This window comes from Eschrichtius robustus, chromosome 14 (genome assembly GCF_028021215.1).
Source record: "Eschrichtius robustus isolate mEscRob2 chromosome 14, mEscRob2.pri, whole genome shotgun sequence".
Lineage (NCBI taxonomy): Eukaryota > Metazoa > Chordata > Mammalia > Artiodactyla > Eschrichtiidae > Eschrichtius > Eschrichtius robustus.
Window position 1 is genome coordinate 38,906,727 of NC_090837.1, and position 19,034 is coordinate 38,925,760.

The 19,034-nt window shown below is 46.1% G+C and overlaps 1 protein-coding gene across 3 annotated transcripts in view; it reads left to right on the forward strand.

The window, feature by feature from the left end:
- Positions 1 to 19,034, forward strand: part of GREB1L (GREB1 like retinoic acid receptor coactivator) — a 122,872-nt gene that overhangs the window by 92,347 nt on the left and 11,491 nt on the right. For all 3 annotated transcript variants that reach the window (XM_068562955.1, XM_068562956.1, XM_068562957.1), the window contains 8 exons: positions 3,532 to 3,665; positions 6,810 to 7,149; positions 11,147 to 11,262; positions 11,941 to 12,185; positions 14,486 to 15,057; positions 15,245 to 15,347; positions 17,972 to 18,127; positions 18,401 to 18,540. In XM_068562955.1, the coding sequence (XP_068419056.1) occupies positions 3,532 to 3,665; positions 6,810 to 7,149; positions 11,147 to 11,262; positions 11,941 to 12,185; positions 14,486 to 15,057; positions 15,245 to 15,347; positions 17,972 to 18,127; positions 18,401 to 18,540 (1,806 nt within the window). The remainder of the gene's footprint in view (positions 1 to 3,531; positions 3,666 to 6,809; positions 7,150 to 11,146; positions 11,263 to 11,940; positions 12,186 to 14,485; positions 15,058 to 15,244; positions 15,348 to 17,971; positions 18,128 to 18,400; positions 18,541 to 19,034) is intronic.

Genomic DNA, 19,034 nt, shown 5'->3' on the forward strand with positions numbered 1-19,034 from the left:
AGCACCACTCCAGAAGCCAGGCACTCTCTCTCCAGAGGGAAGCACTCTTCTGTCTTGGTTTGCCCCATTTTGAACGTTATATAAGTGCAGTCATGCAGTAGGCACTCTCTTATATCTGGCTTCTTGTGCTCAACATTGTTTGTGAGATTCTTCTATATTTTGCATGAGTCATAAAACATTCATTCTTTTTGCTGTATATAGATTACGCTGGGTGACTCACCACAATTCATTTATTCATCCTATTCACTTATTTCAAATAGTGCTGCTTTAAGCATTTTAGTAGACATATGTATGCATTTTTGTTGGGTATACATTTGGGAGTGAAATTGCTGAGTTCTGAGTTCAGCTTTAGTAGCTACTAAGAGGCTGCATTTTAAGGCAATTTATCAACTATAGAGGCCAAGTCAAAGTGATTAGAAAGGGGGAGATGTGTCATCTGGCTTTTCTGATAATTCAGGTTAGAATGAACAAGAACCTAAATCAGAATAGTGGTCCTGGAAATACAAAGGATGGAAGAAATGGTAAATCTAAGATTTATTTATTGGGGAAGAGGGAAGAGTCAGAGATATCTTTGAGGCAATGCCTTTATTGGGAAAAGAGAAGTCAAGAGGAAGGTGGACCTCTGGAGGGCAGATGAGACGGATGTGGGCTGAGTGAAGACTGGGACGAGTGCACCGTCGTCGCAAATGCAAAGTGGGAGTTGTGATTAGGGCTTTACAATGAGGATTTGGAATAGTTTTCAGAAATGCTAATCACTGAAGCAGCTGGTGTAGATAAAATCATGGAAGAAAGTAATGAAGAGAACGGCTGAGAGGGCAGTGAGGCCAAGGTCTGAGGGTTTGGCCTCAGGAATCCTTGGTGACCTTCCAGGGAACAGTGTCCACAGAGCAGAGCATTTGGCTGGAGGAAAAGCAGAGACCGTAGTGAAAGAACAGGGAGGGCTGCAGCTGGGGGTCACTGAGAGGGCAGGACTTTGAGAGGGGAGATAATTTTCTTAAGAGAAGGGACATTATCCCCAAAGATAGAAGGATTCGATAAATTGTATCACTTATGATTTGTGATACTTGGGGACGTGTGTTTCTTTAGAGGAACATCATTCTGAGTTTGATAACTCATGTTTTAAAAGATAGTCCCATTAACTTCTACTTACAAAACTTACAAGACCGCACTTACAGTTTAATGCAAACACAACAGAATGGGAGAACTATTCACTTCTTATTTTTAGTAGCTCTAGTTCTTAAAACCATACTGCCTCCAGTTGATAATAAGCCATCTATTTAACAAGCTGCCCTCTCATTTTGCTAAGAGAAAGAGAAGTAAAAATGAAAATAGGTGGAGGCTTCCTATTCAGCAGGTTATAATGCTGTCAGGAAAAGGAGCAGGCTTGGAGTAGGATTTTACATCTTCCCAAAGAAACATGATCGTGGATGAGAAGGAATGTGAAAACCACATACATGTAAGATAAAGCTTTTCCCCTTACTCTGTGCCAATAAAGATAAAGAGGGAAACTCAGGTGACTGACTTCTTTCATCCTGAAATGACTTATTTGACACAGCTATTCAGAACACAGCCAAGAATCCAGAAAGAAACAAGCAAACAAGTAAACTATAGATGTCGCTTCATCTTTGCTGTAAGGCTCTGATATTTATAAGAACATACTCTAGCCCTCCCATGAAGCATATTAACTCTCAAGTAAGACCCTGTTCCAATAAGCAGGATAAACTGTTTTGGGGGGGCCTCAAGAAATTAAAAGCTGCCAATTATAGTATTTTATTTTTATCTTATGGACCTTATAAATGACACAATTGCTCATCTCTTTGGATGGGTTACTTAAAAGCTCAGAACCAAATTTGTATTCCACTTCTAACAAAACAGCAGAAACTTCTGGGATGCATTTTTGAGAGTACTAACTTCATCCCTGGCCCAGTCTCCTTGCTCTTACCCTTGCTTTTTCTTCCTCTAATTGCCTAATTTCATCTTATACATTTTAAGCTGCTGTGTAACCTTTATGAGTTGGAGAGTGTTTAAAGAAAAACGTCAGTACATAGTAAATAACAAATAAAAGTGAGAATAAAATGCACAGGCAACACGACAGCAAGAAGAAATGACTATGAAAAAGTAGTGTACAACAGAGGAAGGAAAACTATTTAAAAAAAAAAAAACACCAGATACATGAACTCAAAAAGTTTATTGATTATTCTGGAGCTACTTAGTTTAAGGACAAGCAGTTTGTCACACATGTCAGGCTCCTCTGAGGAAATCTTTGTGTCACATCCCAAAATAGTTATTCATTTTCATAGTGATGAGTGAATCATCAAGAAGGGGCATAAATTAAATACTGTGTATTCTGTTTTAGAAGGAAGAAAACTATATATTTCACCTTTAAAATGAATTTTGTTTGTAAAAGGGCAAGAGAATCACCATCATTAAATAACATCAGAAAAGTTCAATTTTCTGTAATAGAGGCGTTTTTGAGTTTTTTGATCTCCAACGAGTTCTATAGAACTCATATATATGTATCAATTTACAGAGCTGCTTCGAGAAGGAAAAAAATCTGACCTTCTGACTGTACAAGCCTAAGAAATTCTCTTCCTCTAAAAACATCTGAACAAAAGATAGAGAAAACAAACCATCGATGTAGTTATAATCTGCCTTAAGAAAGCATATCAACATACCACTAATCACATACTAAGTTCATTTGAAGTGAAAGGAAATTTCAGTTAGTGCTTCAGAGATGATTGTAGAGTTGGTATCAGGTTATATAAGGAAACACAGTTTTTGTTCAGCTTTATTGAGGTATAACTGACAGATAAAAGTAAAAGATATTTAAAGTATACATTGTGATGATTTATGTGTACATTTTTAAAGGATGAGGATTCCTTCTATCTAGTTAATTAACACATTCATCACCAAATATATGTATATATACATACACACACATACAAATATATAATTTCTTGAGGAACCTCCACACTATTTTCCATAGTGGCTGCACCAATTTACATTCCCACCAACAGTGCACAAGGGTTCCCTTTTCTCCACATCTACCTGACACATCATCTCTTATCTTTTTGATGATAGCCATTCTAACAGGTGTGAGGTGATAGCCCCTTGGGGTTTTGATCTGCATTTCCCTGATAATTAGTGCTACTGAGCACATTTTCATGTACCTGTTGGCCATCTGTAGGTCTTCTTTAGAAAAATGTCTATTCAGATCCTCTGCCCATTTTTTAATTGGATTGGGGGGGGCGGGTTGCTACTGAGTTGTATGAGCTCTTTACAGATTTTGGATATTAGCCCTTTATCAGATAAATGATTTGCAAATATTTTCTCCCATTCAGTAGGTTGCCTTTTCATTTTGTTTCCTTTGCTGTGCAGAAGCTTTTTAGCTTGACTTAGTCCTAATTGCTTATTCACAAATTTTTTAACCTTCCAGGCAATAGCCTATTACAGGTCCCTCCTCCCCCAACCCCCGGAAAATAAGACACATTGTATCCTGCCGTCACTGGGTTTTGCTCTGTTTTGAACCAGGAGGACATGAGCTGCGAGGAGAAGCTGTACTTCGGCATGAACGAGTACAGTAAATCTCTTCAGTGGGGAATCACGAGCCCACTTCTGAGATGTGATGAGACTTTTGAAAAGATGGTGAACACACTCTTGGAGAGGTAAATAAGGACTTTCAACCTTTTCTTTAGCTGTACTTGCATGTCTGAAATAGCCAAACGTCTTTTGTGTCAGTGTCACAGGGAATTTTGGTGGAGCCCAGGCTGTGCAAATGACATGTGAAGGCAGAATAAAAATAGCCTTTCCTAAGATGACCTTTTACTCAGATGGGTTTTCTATGATCATCCAAGACCAACAAAGGAAACCAGTGACTCAGAGTGGGAGGTAGAACCACTTTCTGTGTTCTGAATTGTCTCCCAGGCAGGCTTCATTGCTGCACCCAGAGATGACTTGGGCACAGAAGGATTTGCTTATTAAAGACCATTCCTCTGAGGTCTGGCCTTCCCCACACTTTTACATTTTCCTGTCTTTTCTCCTCTGTCCACCACAGGCAAGTACCCTCAGTAAAAACAAAACTTTATTCTGAGAGATTTGGAGTGTAGACTGAAGAAAATTAAAGAACAAACAGATCATTTAAGTGAGTTCAGTTCTAAGTGGCCCTCCTCCATCCCCGACCTTGGGGTTAAGATTCATGACTCTCTGTCTCCTTTTTCTTCCCCAATTCCAGGTCAAACTCTGGAAGAGCAAAGGGTTTTTCTGGGTTTTTTTCCTCCCTGATCTTGAATCATAGGCTCAAAAAATAGGCAGAGGCATTAGAATTTAACGTAATAGGGAATTCCCTGGCAGTCCAGTGGTTAGGATTTGGAGCTTTCACTGCTGTGGCCTGGGTTCAATCCCTGGTCAGGGAACTAAGATCCTGCAAGCCGTGAGGCGTGGCCAAAAAAAAAAAAAAAAAGAATTTAGCCTACTAGAGGTCCCTCCCTGCCCTCCACTACAGTATTCTCTTTGATCATCCAGTGATGGGGGCAGTTGGGCACTATTTGATGAGGCACATTCTAATTTTTAGTAGCTCTAGTTCTTAAAACTGGCTCTAATTGATCACAAACCATCTATTTAACAAGCTGCCCTATAACTTTGCTAAGAAAAAGAAAGAGAAATAAAGATGAGGACAGGGGGATACATCCTACCCAGCAAGTTATAACGCAGTGTCAGGAAAAGGAGCAGGCTTGGAGTAGGATTTTTTATTTTTGCAGCTGTTGGATTTGAGAAGACTTAACTGACAGTGAGATGTTAATCCTTTCACAGCACATGTGATCTTAGATTTCCAGAATCATCCCATGAGTCTCCCCTTTAAGTGTTTCCCACCCTCCTGTTCCGTCTGCCCTCTTGGAACCTATCTTTTCTTCCAGTAACATCACTCGAAGTTTTATAACTCGTATTTTAATGGATGATCCCATCAACTCCTATACAACTTCTGTAATACTTACAAAACTACAGTTACAGTTTAATACAAACAAAACAAGCTAGGGAAGCTATTCACTTCTAAATTCATAGCTCTTTCAGTGTGAAATTTAAATGCCTGTATGTCAAAGTTACTCTTTGAACTAACTCTGGCTTTCCTACATGGCCCAGCAAAAAACATTAAGCCTTAAACTTGGATCATCTGTGCCCACTTACTCTAGCCAAGTCACCCCCACCCCAGGCTAATAATAGCTATGATTTATTGAACACTTGAAGGGATTGGCCCAGGACTGATTGAACTGAAGGATTTCTTTACTTTTCCCCAATCTACTAAATTCTTACCACGTAAGAAGACATTGTCAGAGACCTGAATAAAATCCACACTCTGTCTCTGATCAGTCGGATGATGTTGGGAAAGAGCTGAATTTCTCCCAACCTTTAACTCAGCCTCCTTCTGTGAGAAGGTAGAGAGGTCATAACCCAGGGAATCTGTGGTCCTTTCCAGCTCTAAGTACTTCAGAACCACACTAGTCATTTGATGACCCTAACTGGTATTTGACCCTGGGCTTTTCTGTGTAAGGCTGGTGATGACTGTTTCACTTTAAATAGAATTATAAAGTGGAGCAAAGGTGAAATCCCCCACTGGCCTACCCAGCTGCTAGGCGGCTGCATGTGCTACCAGCTGGCATCCAGAAGGAAAGTTCAGACTCGCCATTGCTTTGCAGCCTCCACGAGACGCTTGGCCAAGCTCGGGTCCAGGGCCTTGCTTTGCCCATGCCTACTTTCTTGATACCTGCAAGCACCTCTTCATGCCTGCAAGTGGGTCCTCTTTGCCCATTTGTATTCATTCTGTCAGCAGGCCTGGCTTTCTGAGGAATAGCACATTAATGAGAGATTTATTTTCTGCCTGCTCTGTAATCGTAAAAACTGCCAATTTGGCAGTCCAGTGAAGGGTGGAGGGAGGGGAATGTTGAGGTGAGTCAAGGACACCCCTGCTGTTTGCTGGGCACCCTTCACCGAGCAGGGGCTCAGGTGGATAGGAGGCCACACCACTAGGGGGTGCTATTTCTCCAGCCAGCTCCAAGTTTTCTCCATCTTTATGGGAAGATATTGTTATTGCTACAAAGGAGCTGACCTCAAATTAGCAATAATAATTACTCTTTTTACTCCTGATACTTCACAGACATTACATTAGTGTCTCAGTTTCCTTAACTGTAATCTTAAGTACGAGAGAAATAAGCTAACAAGCATTCTAACCCCAAGCCACCAGCAAGAGGTTAGGATCTAGGGATCCATTATGGCTCTGTTGAAAATATGAACAGACCAGTGCTTCTCAAAGTGCAATGTGATTGTATAAAATAGATAACTAATAAGAACCTGCTGTATAGCACAGGGAACTCTACTTCGCCGCACAGTGGAAACTAACACAACACTGTAAAAAACTATACCCCCCCAAAAAAATGCAGTGTAATACAAATCACCTGGGGACCTTGTCCAGCCCGATTCTGATTCAGTACACGTGTGGTGGTAGGATTTGGCGGTTCTAACAAGCTCCCAGGTGGGGCTGCTCTTGGGTGATGCTGCTGGTCCAGAGATCACACTGGGAGAAGCTCGGGTCACTAGACTGTCCCTAAGCCTCGTGAACTTGCTGTACCTATCCCAGCAGGTTTTGTGAGCTCACCTTTTCCTTCTAGTGATGTGGGCTTCAAGGTCATTCTAAAACTCAAGCCCCACTCGTGTCACGAACCCCTTCCCGCCATGCTTGGTCTGCATTCCTACAGCACAGACCTCGCTGTCCCAGTGGGCCCCACGCCCAGATGCTAGCTCCTTGTGTTCTGTTGAAGGTACCCCAGGCTGCACAGCATGGTCGTCCGCTGCTACCTCCTCATCCAGCAGTACTCGGAGGCTCTGATGGCTCTCACCACCATGGCGTCCCTCCGGGACCACAGCACGCCGGAAACACTCAGCATCGTGGATGACCTCCTCAGCTGCCCAGGAAAAAACAAAAGTGGGAGGGGACACATGCTCATTCTCAGGGTGCCCTCCGTGCAGCTGGCGATGCTGGCCAAGGAGCGGCTGCAGGAGGTGCGCGACAAGCTGGGGCTGCAGTACCGCTTCGAGATCATCCTCGGGAACCCCGCCTCTGAACTCAGTGTTGCAGCCCACTTTGTGGCGCGATTAAAGGTTAGCAGTGGACAGACGTTTGTTCTGTTTTCTAGGACTCCCGTGTAGGTGGCTCAGAGGCCTGAGTTTGATAGAGTTTTGCACATGTGTCAGTGTGATCTTCGTGACCATGTTAAGGCTAAACTAAGGGACGTGTCCACTTTCCTAGTTTAATAAGATTCTGTCCGGCCCCCCTTTTAGCACATGCATGCAGTTGGTCTTCCATGCTCTCCAACTGCAGGTGCAAAAATGCGATGACCCAATTTCACCCCATGTTTATTGACCTTGTTCGAGATGCATCTAGCCCACGGCCATCTGTTTTCTCAGAAAAAAAGGTAAGTTGTTCTCTCGGACCTCCGTGGGGCACGCCTTTAAGTATCATCCGTTCACTGACTCTTTTCTGTCCGTGTAGCCTATCTGCTCAGAGTGGGTAAAGTATCCTGTTTCATCTTCAGTGCTCATAGAGAACTACTCCCCACCCTCGTGCATGTGGATTCCCCAGCAATTTGCTGTTTCTTTGTATTTGCTTTGGCCCCAAGGCGTGGGCTGGGCTGGGATTCAGCTGAGCCTCCTGCAGAGGGATTTGTGCATGGCTAAGCGCCGCCCATCCTCCACCCCACCCGCCCCTCTGCACGGCCAGGGACGCACTGCTTTTCCTGAATCCCTCCTGTCAGGCGTGGCAGGCGGGAGAGAATGTCTTAATCAACTAACCTAAATCTCTACCTCATGCCCTGCTCAGACTTTTCTGGGGACTTTTATAATCCAGTGTGTCCCAGACATTTGACAGCATTTCATAAAATCCTGCATACACATAGATACGGTACTAAGCTAGGTACTGTGTCTGAGGTAGACCGACATGGTTTCTGCACCTTGCACACTAAACACTGAGCTGAACTGGGTGAAGAAAAACCTAGTTTGACACAAATTGTATGAAAAGAAAGCACGTAGTCTTAGGGGATTTGCATTCCCACCTTGGGCTGCAGTTTACCATCTGCAAAATGAGTGTTGGACTGCATGATCTCTAAGAGCTCTAATTTGAGGATTATTATCTAGTGTTCATAAAGCATTTTGCAAATGTAAGCCTTTGTATTGTATTCTATTACCTATCTTGAATAATCCAACATGCAATCAAAATGTCTTGTATTAGCTTGATACGTAGCTGGAACAAATAAATCTGTCTAAAAATAGAAGCTCCTCTATTTAGTGGAAGTTGTAACATTTACATTTCGCATATGGATATATAGATATAATGCTCACAATATTAATTTAGAGTCATAGACCACATTACAGCAGAATTCCTGGGATAACTAACAAATGAGAGTCCTGAAATTCTTCTTGCAGTATAATTCATAGAGGCATAGGTTGTGAGACCTATCTGAATAATGCTAATGATGAGGAATCTGGAAAAGCAGATAATCAGCACTGCTCTGTGAAGTCTCTCACACACCTACTGCAGGGAGGTGGTCTAAACGGATGTGAGGCTGCAGGGATTTCTCTGGGTCTCCATTCACCCTGACCAAGTGCAGCTACTTACAGAGTCTTAGGTCATTTATTCGGACCCTTCAGGAATGCCAATCACTAAGTCAGTATAAGTCAGCAGTCCTAAATAATATGCCCCTCTGGGCCATTGTTTGAAAACTGCAGTCAAGACCTGAGCTTCCTAGCCTGGCTGCTAGCACATCAGAATCACCTGCAGGGCTTCCAAAGGGCTGCTGGGAGTGTGCGCCATACACGAAGGGGGTCTCAAGTAATTACTTCTCAAAGCAGTTATATCTCAATTCTCATGAGTCGCTGCCAGGCACCAGCCACACAAAAGAGATGTCCGTATGCTCAAAACCTCTCGATCACATCAATCCATCCTTTTTATATTCTCTATTTGTGTGGAAGTGAAAGTTTGAAATCCCTTTGGAATGTTCACATCCTAAGGAAGATGACCACTTGCCAGGTGGTCTCTGTTTCACCTGTTTCTTTTTAAAAAATTTTGTTTGTTTATTGGCTTGTATTTCTACCCCCATAGCCTGAAATTTCCATGAGGACTTTTCCTCTCAATATGAATAGCACCCAATGAAGTTTCAGGCACAAAAGAGGCACATGTAAAAATTTGTTACATTAATTAACCATTGTAACATTCTTTGACTCTCATTCACTCTTTTTTTCTTTTTCACCTGTTTATTTCTAAATCACCAACTTTACCACTGACAAGATAGCACCAGTGTGCCTTTTATCTCTAACGTTGGGTAAAATCCAATGCCTCTTTTTCCATTAGATGGTCTTATTTTTGTGCTTACCTCTAATTATCCTTTAGAAATCATGGTTAACTTATAAGTGATAACAAGTACTTTGGAAGGATACAAGGTTTATATCCAAATAAATCAGTTCATCCAGAAGGCCTCTGAAGCTTTCATTAGATTTCCTTGGCCTTGAACCCCATATTATGCCTGAAGTCAATGCTAGCCTAGTCTTCTGTGCTGTCTTTACTGCCTCTGCAGGAAAATCATCCTGAGGGCATGACAGATCCATAGAAGAATGGCAGCCATCAATCATCAGAAGTCACAATGTGACAGAAAAGCATTTTATACGGGGTTTAGCTAGTTCTGATTGGTCAAGAGTAAAAGTGGAATTTGTTTAATCATCTTTTGGAAATAAATCTTCTTATAATATCTGTTATCCCATCATTATAACCCAACCTCATTCTCGCTAGAACGATGAAATATATTCGAGGAGACCCCAGTGTCAGGGATATCATAAATCCAATGTGAAGGCTTATGAGTAAAACGATTCCTATTTGCAGAATTATTTGCTTTGAATTAGGTAATGTTCTGGTTCCCTTTGACATGAAAATATATGGAAAACTGAATTTGGGGGGGAGAAACTTTCTTCTAATATCTTAAAAAATATTTTGACAGATTAATTTTCTAAGACATAGAAAGTCTCTCAAACTTGTAAACAGTTACGTAGATCCACTGAGTTCTCTTTGGCATGCAAACATATGATAAAAGATTGGGCAACAAGATTCAGGTTGGTTCTTCCAATTTTACAAGTTATACGCATTTTACTTGAAGTAATTGTGGGTATATTTAATTCCAAAGACTGGTTTTCCTAGACATCAACAAATCAGTAACCAAACTCTCTTATATCATATCATATCTTGCCTGATATATTTCTTTTTTATCCCATTCTGATTTTAGCAAAGAAAGTACCAGTCTATTTTAAAATAAAATTGTATGCGTTACTTAATACCTCACTTCTTAGTCCTTGTTCCCAAAAGCATTATCTGAAATGCCAGTTCATTTCTTATAATAACTCCTTCTAGAAAGCCGATATAAAGCACAGATCTACACACTTCATAAAAAGTAGTAGAAACCACCTTATCTACTTAAGAGATGGTTTATTTTCTCTCTGCTCTAAAACAGACAGAAAAATCTATAAGATCTTTTCACTTTTGAACATCTTTCAAGTTGGGATTTTCTTCCTCTTGATATATTCATGTTTTCAAGATTGATGTTCCATTTATTAAAGATATTCATGTGTGTATATGTATATACGGGTTAATATATATGAGAAGTTGATTACATATGAGTTTTGTTGAGATTCTTTTATTAGTCATTTAAAACTGAAATGGTCTTTTTCAGTCAATCAGTCCGAAGAGTCTGTCCATTATATGAAGGAAGTGTACTTAAGAGCCTTGAGTCAACTAGTTTAACTAGGATTTCTGTAAGGTTTGCACCATTGGTGGAGTGTTTCATATTGTATGTTTCTTTGACCTGTGTGGCTAATGTGTGATATAAACCAAGATCTCCTGTTTTATCCTACTGAGATAAAACAAAAGGCTACATTCTTCTAGAGTGCTTTGTGTATGCTTTTTAGCAGTAATTAAAATATATGTACGCACACAAACACACTTATTGGAAGTCATTTGGAACCACAGATGTGTATAAAGTCTGGCTGTAGAAACCTTTAAGAAGGTGGGAACTTAAATGAAGGGTTTTAATTTTATTGTATGGGTCCCTTTCTACAGACTTGGAGAGGAAATGAAGCAGAAGAGTGGACCCCTCGGACGTACCAAGATCTAGAAGGTCTGCCTTGTATTGTGATATTAACTGGCAAAGATCCCCTTGGAGAAACCTTTCCCAGGTACAATGTGAATCATTAGTTTTTATTTTCCATTAGCTGCCCACCTGAGCTGTTGGTTAAAACTTGGCTGATGCTCACCCATTTCATTCAGTTGGCAAGTGAGAAGAGAATTGTTTTATTCGAGGATGTAAGAAATTTAGCCTTTCTTGAGTCTTTCTTTTGACTTTCCAGAGATAGCCTAGCAATCTGGGGAATGGGAGATAGCCACAGATGAGAAGTGTTTATGCATCGAAGCAGGGCAGCCAGAGGGGCAGGGAGGAAAAGCACTGCCCCCAATGAGGAGTTTTGGGGATGAAGTGTCTCTGTTAGTCTGCTGTTTCCTCAAGGATCCAGGGCCTGTAGGTTGGAAGGCAACAGCACCAATAATCATAGCACTCACTGAATGCTTACCGTGTGTCAGGCATTGTCCTAAATGCCTTACCCTTGTCATGCCATTCATTCCTTTCAGTAACTGGGTCAGCTGGACACTGTTACTCTATTTTGTATGTGGAGAAAATGAAGTGACTAGCCCGAGGTCCTAAGCTAGGAGGTGGCAGAGCCGAGGTTCACATCAGGCATTACCTGGCACCGAAGCTCACGATTTTGACTGCTGCACCGCACCCAGACACCCAGACACACATAAACATGGCGTGCCTCACCAAAGACAGACTCGCCAAAGATATCGTTACTTTTGTGCAGGTCTTTGAAGTACTGTGACCTCCGGTTAATTGATTCAAGCTATTTAACTCGCACGGCCTTGGAGCAGGAGGTGGGTCTGGCGTGCTGCTACGTCTCAAAAGAGGTCATCCGGGGGCCCACTGCTGCCCTGGACCTTAGTGGCAAGGAGCAGGAGAGAGCCGCCGTCAGCGAGAACGATGCCGAGGAGCTGCTGATCGACCTGGAGAGGCCCCAGAGCAACAGCAGTGCCGTCACTGGAACCTCAGGTCAGTACTTTCTCTTTCAAGGGATCAGAGTCAGGAGTGAGGAGAGGGGGTAGGAGTATGGAAGGCAGAGGCATCTGCTGACTCCCATCAAGGCTTTCAGAGCCTTGGGTGACTCAGGCGTCCTGTCCAGACCTTGGTTCTCTGGGAGAGATACTTGGAAAACATGACTCTTGTGCAGCCACAAGATACGTTCCTGGGGAAGCATTTAATGAAGAGCTTGCTAGTAAGCTGAATAATACAAAAAATAAATTTCATCAACCCCAGCTGCCACCATTTTCCCTAGTCTCTCTCGCCCTAATCATCTCATAGATATTATGCATCTGATATTTGCACAAAGGCCTTCTTTTCCTTCCAGATCCTGAAGCTGTAAGTTTTTGCTAATTGGCCTAGTATCTGGCACAAAGTGTTTGAATGAATGAATGAATGAATGAATGAGTGGCTTTTCTAAGTACTTAATGTCAAGTGTTTGTATACTGAAGGCTACTCTGGGACCATGGGTTGACTGGGATGATCCAGTCTGCAGCCTGCCATCCACTCTCTTATTGTGTTACTGTGTGGTTGATGGCAGTGCTTGGCATCAGTTTTCTTTTGATAAATCGTATTAAGCAAATACAGCACTATTTCCATTTTTTTCTGACTGTGAAAGTTATAATAAAGCTTTATATAGAAAACTTGGAGAATGTCATGAAGTATAGAGAAGAGATAAAAAATGACAACTCCACAACAGAGGGAACCACCATTTGTGTTCCTTCTCCCTCGTGCTTCCCTTCTCTCATCTCCATGACACACACATGCAAACACACACACAATTTCATGGCCAAAAGCAGCACCAGTCTTTCTATTCACTCTGTCAGCTGCTGTCAGATGGGCTCCCCATGAGAACTGAAAGGCAGGTATCTGTGGGGTTTTCTGACTTTCTGTGGTGCCCCTCAGCCTGGAAGAGCATGGGACTGTCCTTTGGGGTCTGCCCAGCTGCTCCCCTCAGTCAGGGGTCAGGGCTGTACCTCCCCCACCCCATCACTACAGGCTCCCCAGTTCTGCCTCTGCGACCAGGTCAGAATAAAGGGGAGAGGTTGGGAGGAGTGTAAAGGGTAATAGAGGGGAGGGGGACTATCACATCTAGAAGCTTTTGGATACCAGCATCAGTGACCGAGAGGCAAGGAAGGTAGGGGTGGGGATGGTGATGAGAGTTGGACTTCCTTCCTGTGGCTCTTTAATCAGCCCCACAAGCCTCACTATTCGGGCCTTGTTCTGATTAACTCACACAAAGGTAATGATTTGCCTTCTGCTGTTTTTAGAGTTTCCCCCGCTTTCAGGATGCACGTGCTGCACACGCACACTACACATCACACACACACCCCACCGGCCTCGGGGTGACTCTGAGTGTCGTCAGGGGGGCTCACTGCCCAAGGTGTGCAGGCCCGTGGACTCCAGGGCCGATGAAGGGAGAGGAAAGCCTTCACACAAAAGTCAGATGAGCAGTGGAGTGACGGTGTCACGAGCCTCTGGTTACTGGCTGTTCATCTAGGCTCTCCCAAGGTTGGGATATGACCCCTAGGCCTGGGAAGCACCGGTCTGAGCCAGAGACGGCCTGCAATTTTGAATGTAATGAGCTTCTGGTTTGTCCTCAAGCCAAAGAGGGGCTGATGGATTAGAGGGGAAAACGTGTTTGAAGTGAATTGGCCGCAGGTGCAGGGATCTCTGAGCAAGAGCAGCATCTAGCTGGGAGGAGATGAAACTCTCCCTTCCCACGGAGCCACTTCCCACGCTGGTCTGGGCGTCCGTGGAAGGGTCTGCACGCTGGGGAGGTATCCAGAGCCAGAAGCGTGGGGCCCTTGGACCCCAAGAAGGCGGCGAGTGGCACTGGGGCAGGACTTGGATGTGAGCCTGTGTCGGTCAGGGTCCTGGAATCAATCAGAAGGCTTATCCAAACGAGGTAACCTGAGGAGAGTTTAATATGCGGGCAGGATGTAGCCAAGGAGCAGGAGGTGGCGTGGTCGACCCCAGGGCGCCCGGACCACCACGCGGCCTGAAGACGCCGGGGCGGGGGGAGGGGGGGCAGACATGGGCCCCAGAGGAAGGCCGCCCGGAGGAAGCCGGGGGCGGGGTGGGGGGGAGTACCGATTTCCTATGGCATCTCCACTGCCCGACCCCACGCAGGATCAGGGGAGGGGAGGCGGGGGCAGGACGCTCTGTAGTCCGCGCACCGCCTGGCCCCCCAGCCTCCAGGCCGGTCCCGCCTGGCAGGGGCGGCGGTGACAGAGCCGGCCCGCGGCGGGCTGTTGTCCGTCCTCTTTCAGGCTCCATCATGGAGAACGGGGTGAGCTCGTCCAGCACCGCCGACAAGTCCCAGAAGCAGCCCCTGACCCCCAGCTTCCGGAGCCCGGCCAACAGCGTGGGGCTGGACGAAGGGGTCTCGGCGGGCCTGGCGGGAGCCGGAGAGACCCTGAAGCAGGAGTGTGACTCCCTGGGCCCCCAGATGGCGAGCAGCACCACCTCCAAGCCGTCGTCGTCCTCGTCGGGGCCCGGGGCGCCGCGGTGGCCGGGACAGCCGGGGCCGGGCTGCCGGGGCGCGCACGCCGCGCTGCCCCCGGTCGTGATCCTGTCCAAGGCGGCCTACAGCCTCCTGGGCTCGCGGCGGGGCGGCAAGCTGCCGGCGTCCGCGGCCCTGCTGCCGCACCCCGACGTGGCCTGGGCCAGACCCCTGCGGCCGCTGCTGCCCGGGCACGCGAGCGCCGAGGAGCAGTCCCTCTACTACCGCCGCTGGACCGCGGCGCGGCCGCACCACGCCGACCACGGCAACCAGCCCGACCCCGCCTCGGGCGCGCGGCCCTGCCATCCCCGCCGCCTGCTGCTGACCGGGCCCCCGCAGGTAGGGAAGGGTGCCGGGGAGGGGGGACTCCGGAGGAAGGCCGCGGGGGAGAAGGGGGGTCTCTCGTTGGGGTCCGGTGGTCGGGGCACGGAGGCCCCCCACTCCGGCAGGGAGACGCGGAAGAGCCCACGTGTGAAATCTCTTTTCTCCTTTCCGCCCCTCTCCTGCCTATACCTCTCTCCACCAGGTGGGGAAGACTGGCTCCTACTTGCAGTTTCTGAGGATCCTCTTTCGCATGCTCATCAGGCTCCTGGAGGTGGACGTGTACGACGAGGCAGAGATCAACACCGGTGAGTTCCGAGCCGGCCGCGTGGGTATTAACACCACAGCCGAAGCTTCCCGCGTCCTCTTGGATGTGTACATCCACTCAGGGGCAGGGTTCTCGAGAGGTTAAAGGTCAGGAGCCAGCAAAGAGTTGTAGGCAAGCTGTGGCCGCGTTGAGCTCCCTGAGGTCGGGGTGGGTCTTCTCTTTCGACCGCCATCCCCTCTGTCCTGTGCGACGCTGGGCAAAGAGGTATCTCGTAAAGCTCTGTCAGGTGGGTTCACTGCTCAGATGGTCAAACTGTCCAGGTTTAAAGTTCGAGTGTGGTGGTCTACTGCTTAAGGGTCCAGGGCATGTTTTATACTCTGGATAACCAGGCCTTTGTTGGTTCGTCAGAGTAGACGTTATGTTTTGCCTGCTGGCTCCGAGGGAAGGTGTGTGGGTTACTACGACGAAAGGAAAACTTCCAGGAGCAGAACAGAACCCTGGTGCCGTAAACAACCCCTTGGCACTGGCAGTAAGATGCAGGGGCTGGTGCTTGACAGACTAGCCTGTGCCTCCTGCCCGGCTTCTTGGCCCTTCCACCCCGGCTGTCACCTGTGAAGGAGGCAGTTCCGCTCTGCAGCCCGTCCAGCAAGGCCAGAAAGGGGGCATGAGCAGGGGTCAGCCAGCATTAGCTCTGCAGCCGGGGGAGTGTGGCTTCAAACTGTGGCTTCACATCTCAGAACAGAATGACCGTGTGCTGGAAGGAACAGGGAGGGGCAGGGGCAGGAGAGAGAAGCAGTAGTTCTTTCTTCCCAGGCCCCTCAGAGATGAGTCTAGAAAAGGGAAAGGCCTTGTCATCTTCCATCAGATTAGCCCTTGGAGACCTCCCCTCACTTGCTTTTCCTGAATAGTTGGATCTGTTCTGTGACCAGCCCAAGGGACTAGTTTAGTTCAGAACAAGACTAGGTAAAATCAGCCATATTTAATCATTTTACTAAGGCTTTTGGCTCTATTTCCATCCTCACCAGTTCACATCCATGATTCCAGACACAGACACACACAATTCCATCTTCCTATCCACATCTCCTTGTTTGTGTCCCCAGCTGAGCTGTACAAGACCCCCAGGCCCACCACAGAGGGGACTGAAACACCCTGGGCTGCATGGAGCGGACTGGGCCCCAGGGGCAAGGGCAGAGCCAAGCAGACAAGGAGTGAAGGGCCGTCATCCGCTGACTCTCCCCCAGGCTCCTTGGCACTGCAGGAGAGTGATGCCTTTACTTTTCGCCTCAGATCCTGCTACAGGGCCTACAGCTGTGAGAGTCAAACCTGGCCTTTGTAACGAGAAGCACTGTTAGTTTGGCTTTATTCCTTCACCCTCATTTTAGTGCAGGTGAATGCAGTGGTGCTCTGGAGAGGCACAGGGACGCCTTTTTTTAAAACTAGAATAAGCTTTAACTTTTAAATAAAATGCGTACTTTTAAAATAAAACTTTTAAAAAATAACTTTTTCATAAGTTTATTTTTGGCTGCATTGGGTCTTTGTTGCGGTACGCAGGCTTCTCATTGCGGTGGCTTCTCTTGTTGCGGAACACGGGCTCTAGGTGCTCAGGCTCAGTAGTTGTGGCACTCGAGCTCAGTAGTTGTGGCACCCGGGCTTAGTTGCTCCATGGCATGTGGGATCTTCCCGGACCAGGGCTCAAACCCGTGTCCCCTGCATTGGCAGGCGGATTCTTAACCACTGTGCCACCAGGGAAGCCCCTAAAAAAAAAACTTTTAAATAAAATGCTCAGGGATATAAAAGTAAGCAGTATTGTGTTTAAAAGCTAATAGCTGTAATTCTAGTCTTTAGGCCTTTTTTGTTGTTGGAATTTTTTCTTTGTTTCTTCCTTTGAACGTTGTCTTCAGCTTGATCTTTTAGTTTTTAGTATTAATAACAAATATCATCTATTGGACACCCACCATGTGCCTGCCACTGTCTTAGCACTTTCGATATGCCATCTGGAGTCTTTACAACAATCAGGGGACCCTGAGAGGTGAAGGTGCCTGCAGGTGTGAAGTCACAAGTGGTGGGGCCTGGATTCAAACCCAGGGCCCCAGGCTGTCAACCTGGACTGCATGTCGGAACCACTTAAGGAGCTTTAAACACCACGATAGGTGCCTGAGTGATGAAGGAGGTTCTGGGCAGTGTGGCCTGGGCACAGGGATTTTACAAGCTCCGGGTGATTCCTAATAAGCAGCAGACACTGAATCTTGCTCGGTGCGTCCCTGAAATCTCTTCAGCATCAATGTCTTAAAACCCCACAACTAAAACTCTAAGACAGAATTCAGATCATCCAAAATTAAATAAGATTTTAAGGCAATTTGGGGGGCTGGAGTGGGAGACCATTTGATCTCCTAGTTGTGGAAGTTTGTGGACTGGGTGTGCAGAGGCTAATGATGGGGACCAGTGAGGACAAGCGTCTCTCCCGGCGGGGGTCTGAAGGGACAGTCTGCTTCCCTCTGCCCTGGCCACGGGAGCTCATTTTTCAGAAAGGCCTTTGTCCACCCACCTGGGCGGACAACATACATACATACAACCTTCCTTCCCTGACACTTGAGAGAGAGGGAGGGAGGGAGGCCAGTCGGTCTGGTCTGCCTGCTCTGTGCACTTTCTTTCTTCTTGGCCTAGATCACAGCGAAAGCAGTGAAGTGAGCCAGTCAGAGGGAGAACCCTGGCCTGACATCGAGAGCTTCAGTAAAATGCCCTTTGACGTCAGTGTGCATGACCCCAAGTACAGTTTGATGAGCCTGGTATACACTGAGAAGCTGGCAGGGGTCAAACAAGGTCAGTGCAAGTAGAGCCTAAAGGTCAAGCGTTCACCTAAATGAGGGCAAGAGGCCTGGGGCAGTTTAATCTTTGAGAGCGGCTTCATTCATTCTCCTCTGCTTTTCTCTCGTTTTACACACATACATGTCACCTTTTCATTTTCATAGCTGCCTCTCAGGGCATAAGTTACAGAATCCTGGGAAAAGCCCTTCTGGGGAGTGGGGGACTTTCTTCCTAAGCATAGGGGCTTCAGGCACATCACGGGAAGGTCTTTTGCCCCTTTATACACAGAAGCAATAAAGGAATCCAAAGTTGAGGAGCCCCGGAAACGAGAAGCCGTGTCCATGATGCTGACCAAGTACGCGGCCTACAACACCTTCCACCACTGCGAGCAGTGCCACCAGTACATGGACTTCACCTCTGCCTCCCAGGTGCCGCCCCTTTGCGCTTGCCTGTTACCCAATGTGGATCTTGTATGCAAGAGAGGAAAAGTCCCAGTTTCAAGCCCTAGACAGAGGATGGCTTATATATGAGATGGAGCCACTCATTTGTGAGCAAAATGCATGAAGCAATTGATTAAGATGATTTGGGTTTATTAATAAAGGATTATGGGCGGGGGAGGGTGGGTGAAAGAAACTGAGTTTGTGTCTTAAGTCACTTCATCAAAATGGTTACATGTGTCATGCTTAGATTAGAAAGTAGCTGAGGTTGTCTATCTGTGATCCTGAAAAAGCTGGATATTACAGTATGTTTGGAAAAAGGGTCTTTTCCCTCCTTTGGGTTGTTGATGAAAAGGGTGCTATTATCTACAAATTTGTAGGGTGCGCCCTTTGAGCTGTGAACAAGTCTGTTGATTTGCAGAGACCTAGTCTCACTCTTACACCAGCGAGTGATGGTTTTGACCATAGGCATACAGAGGAGTCAG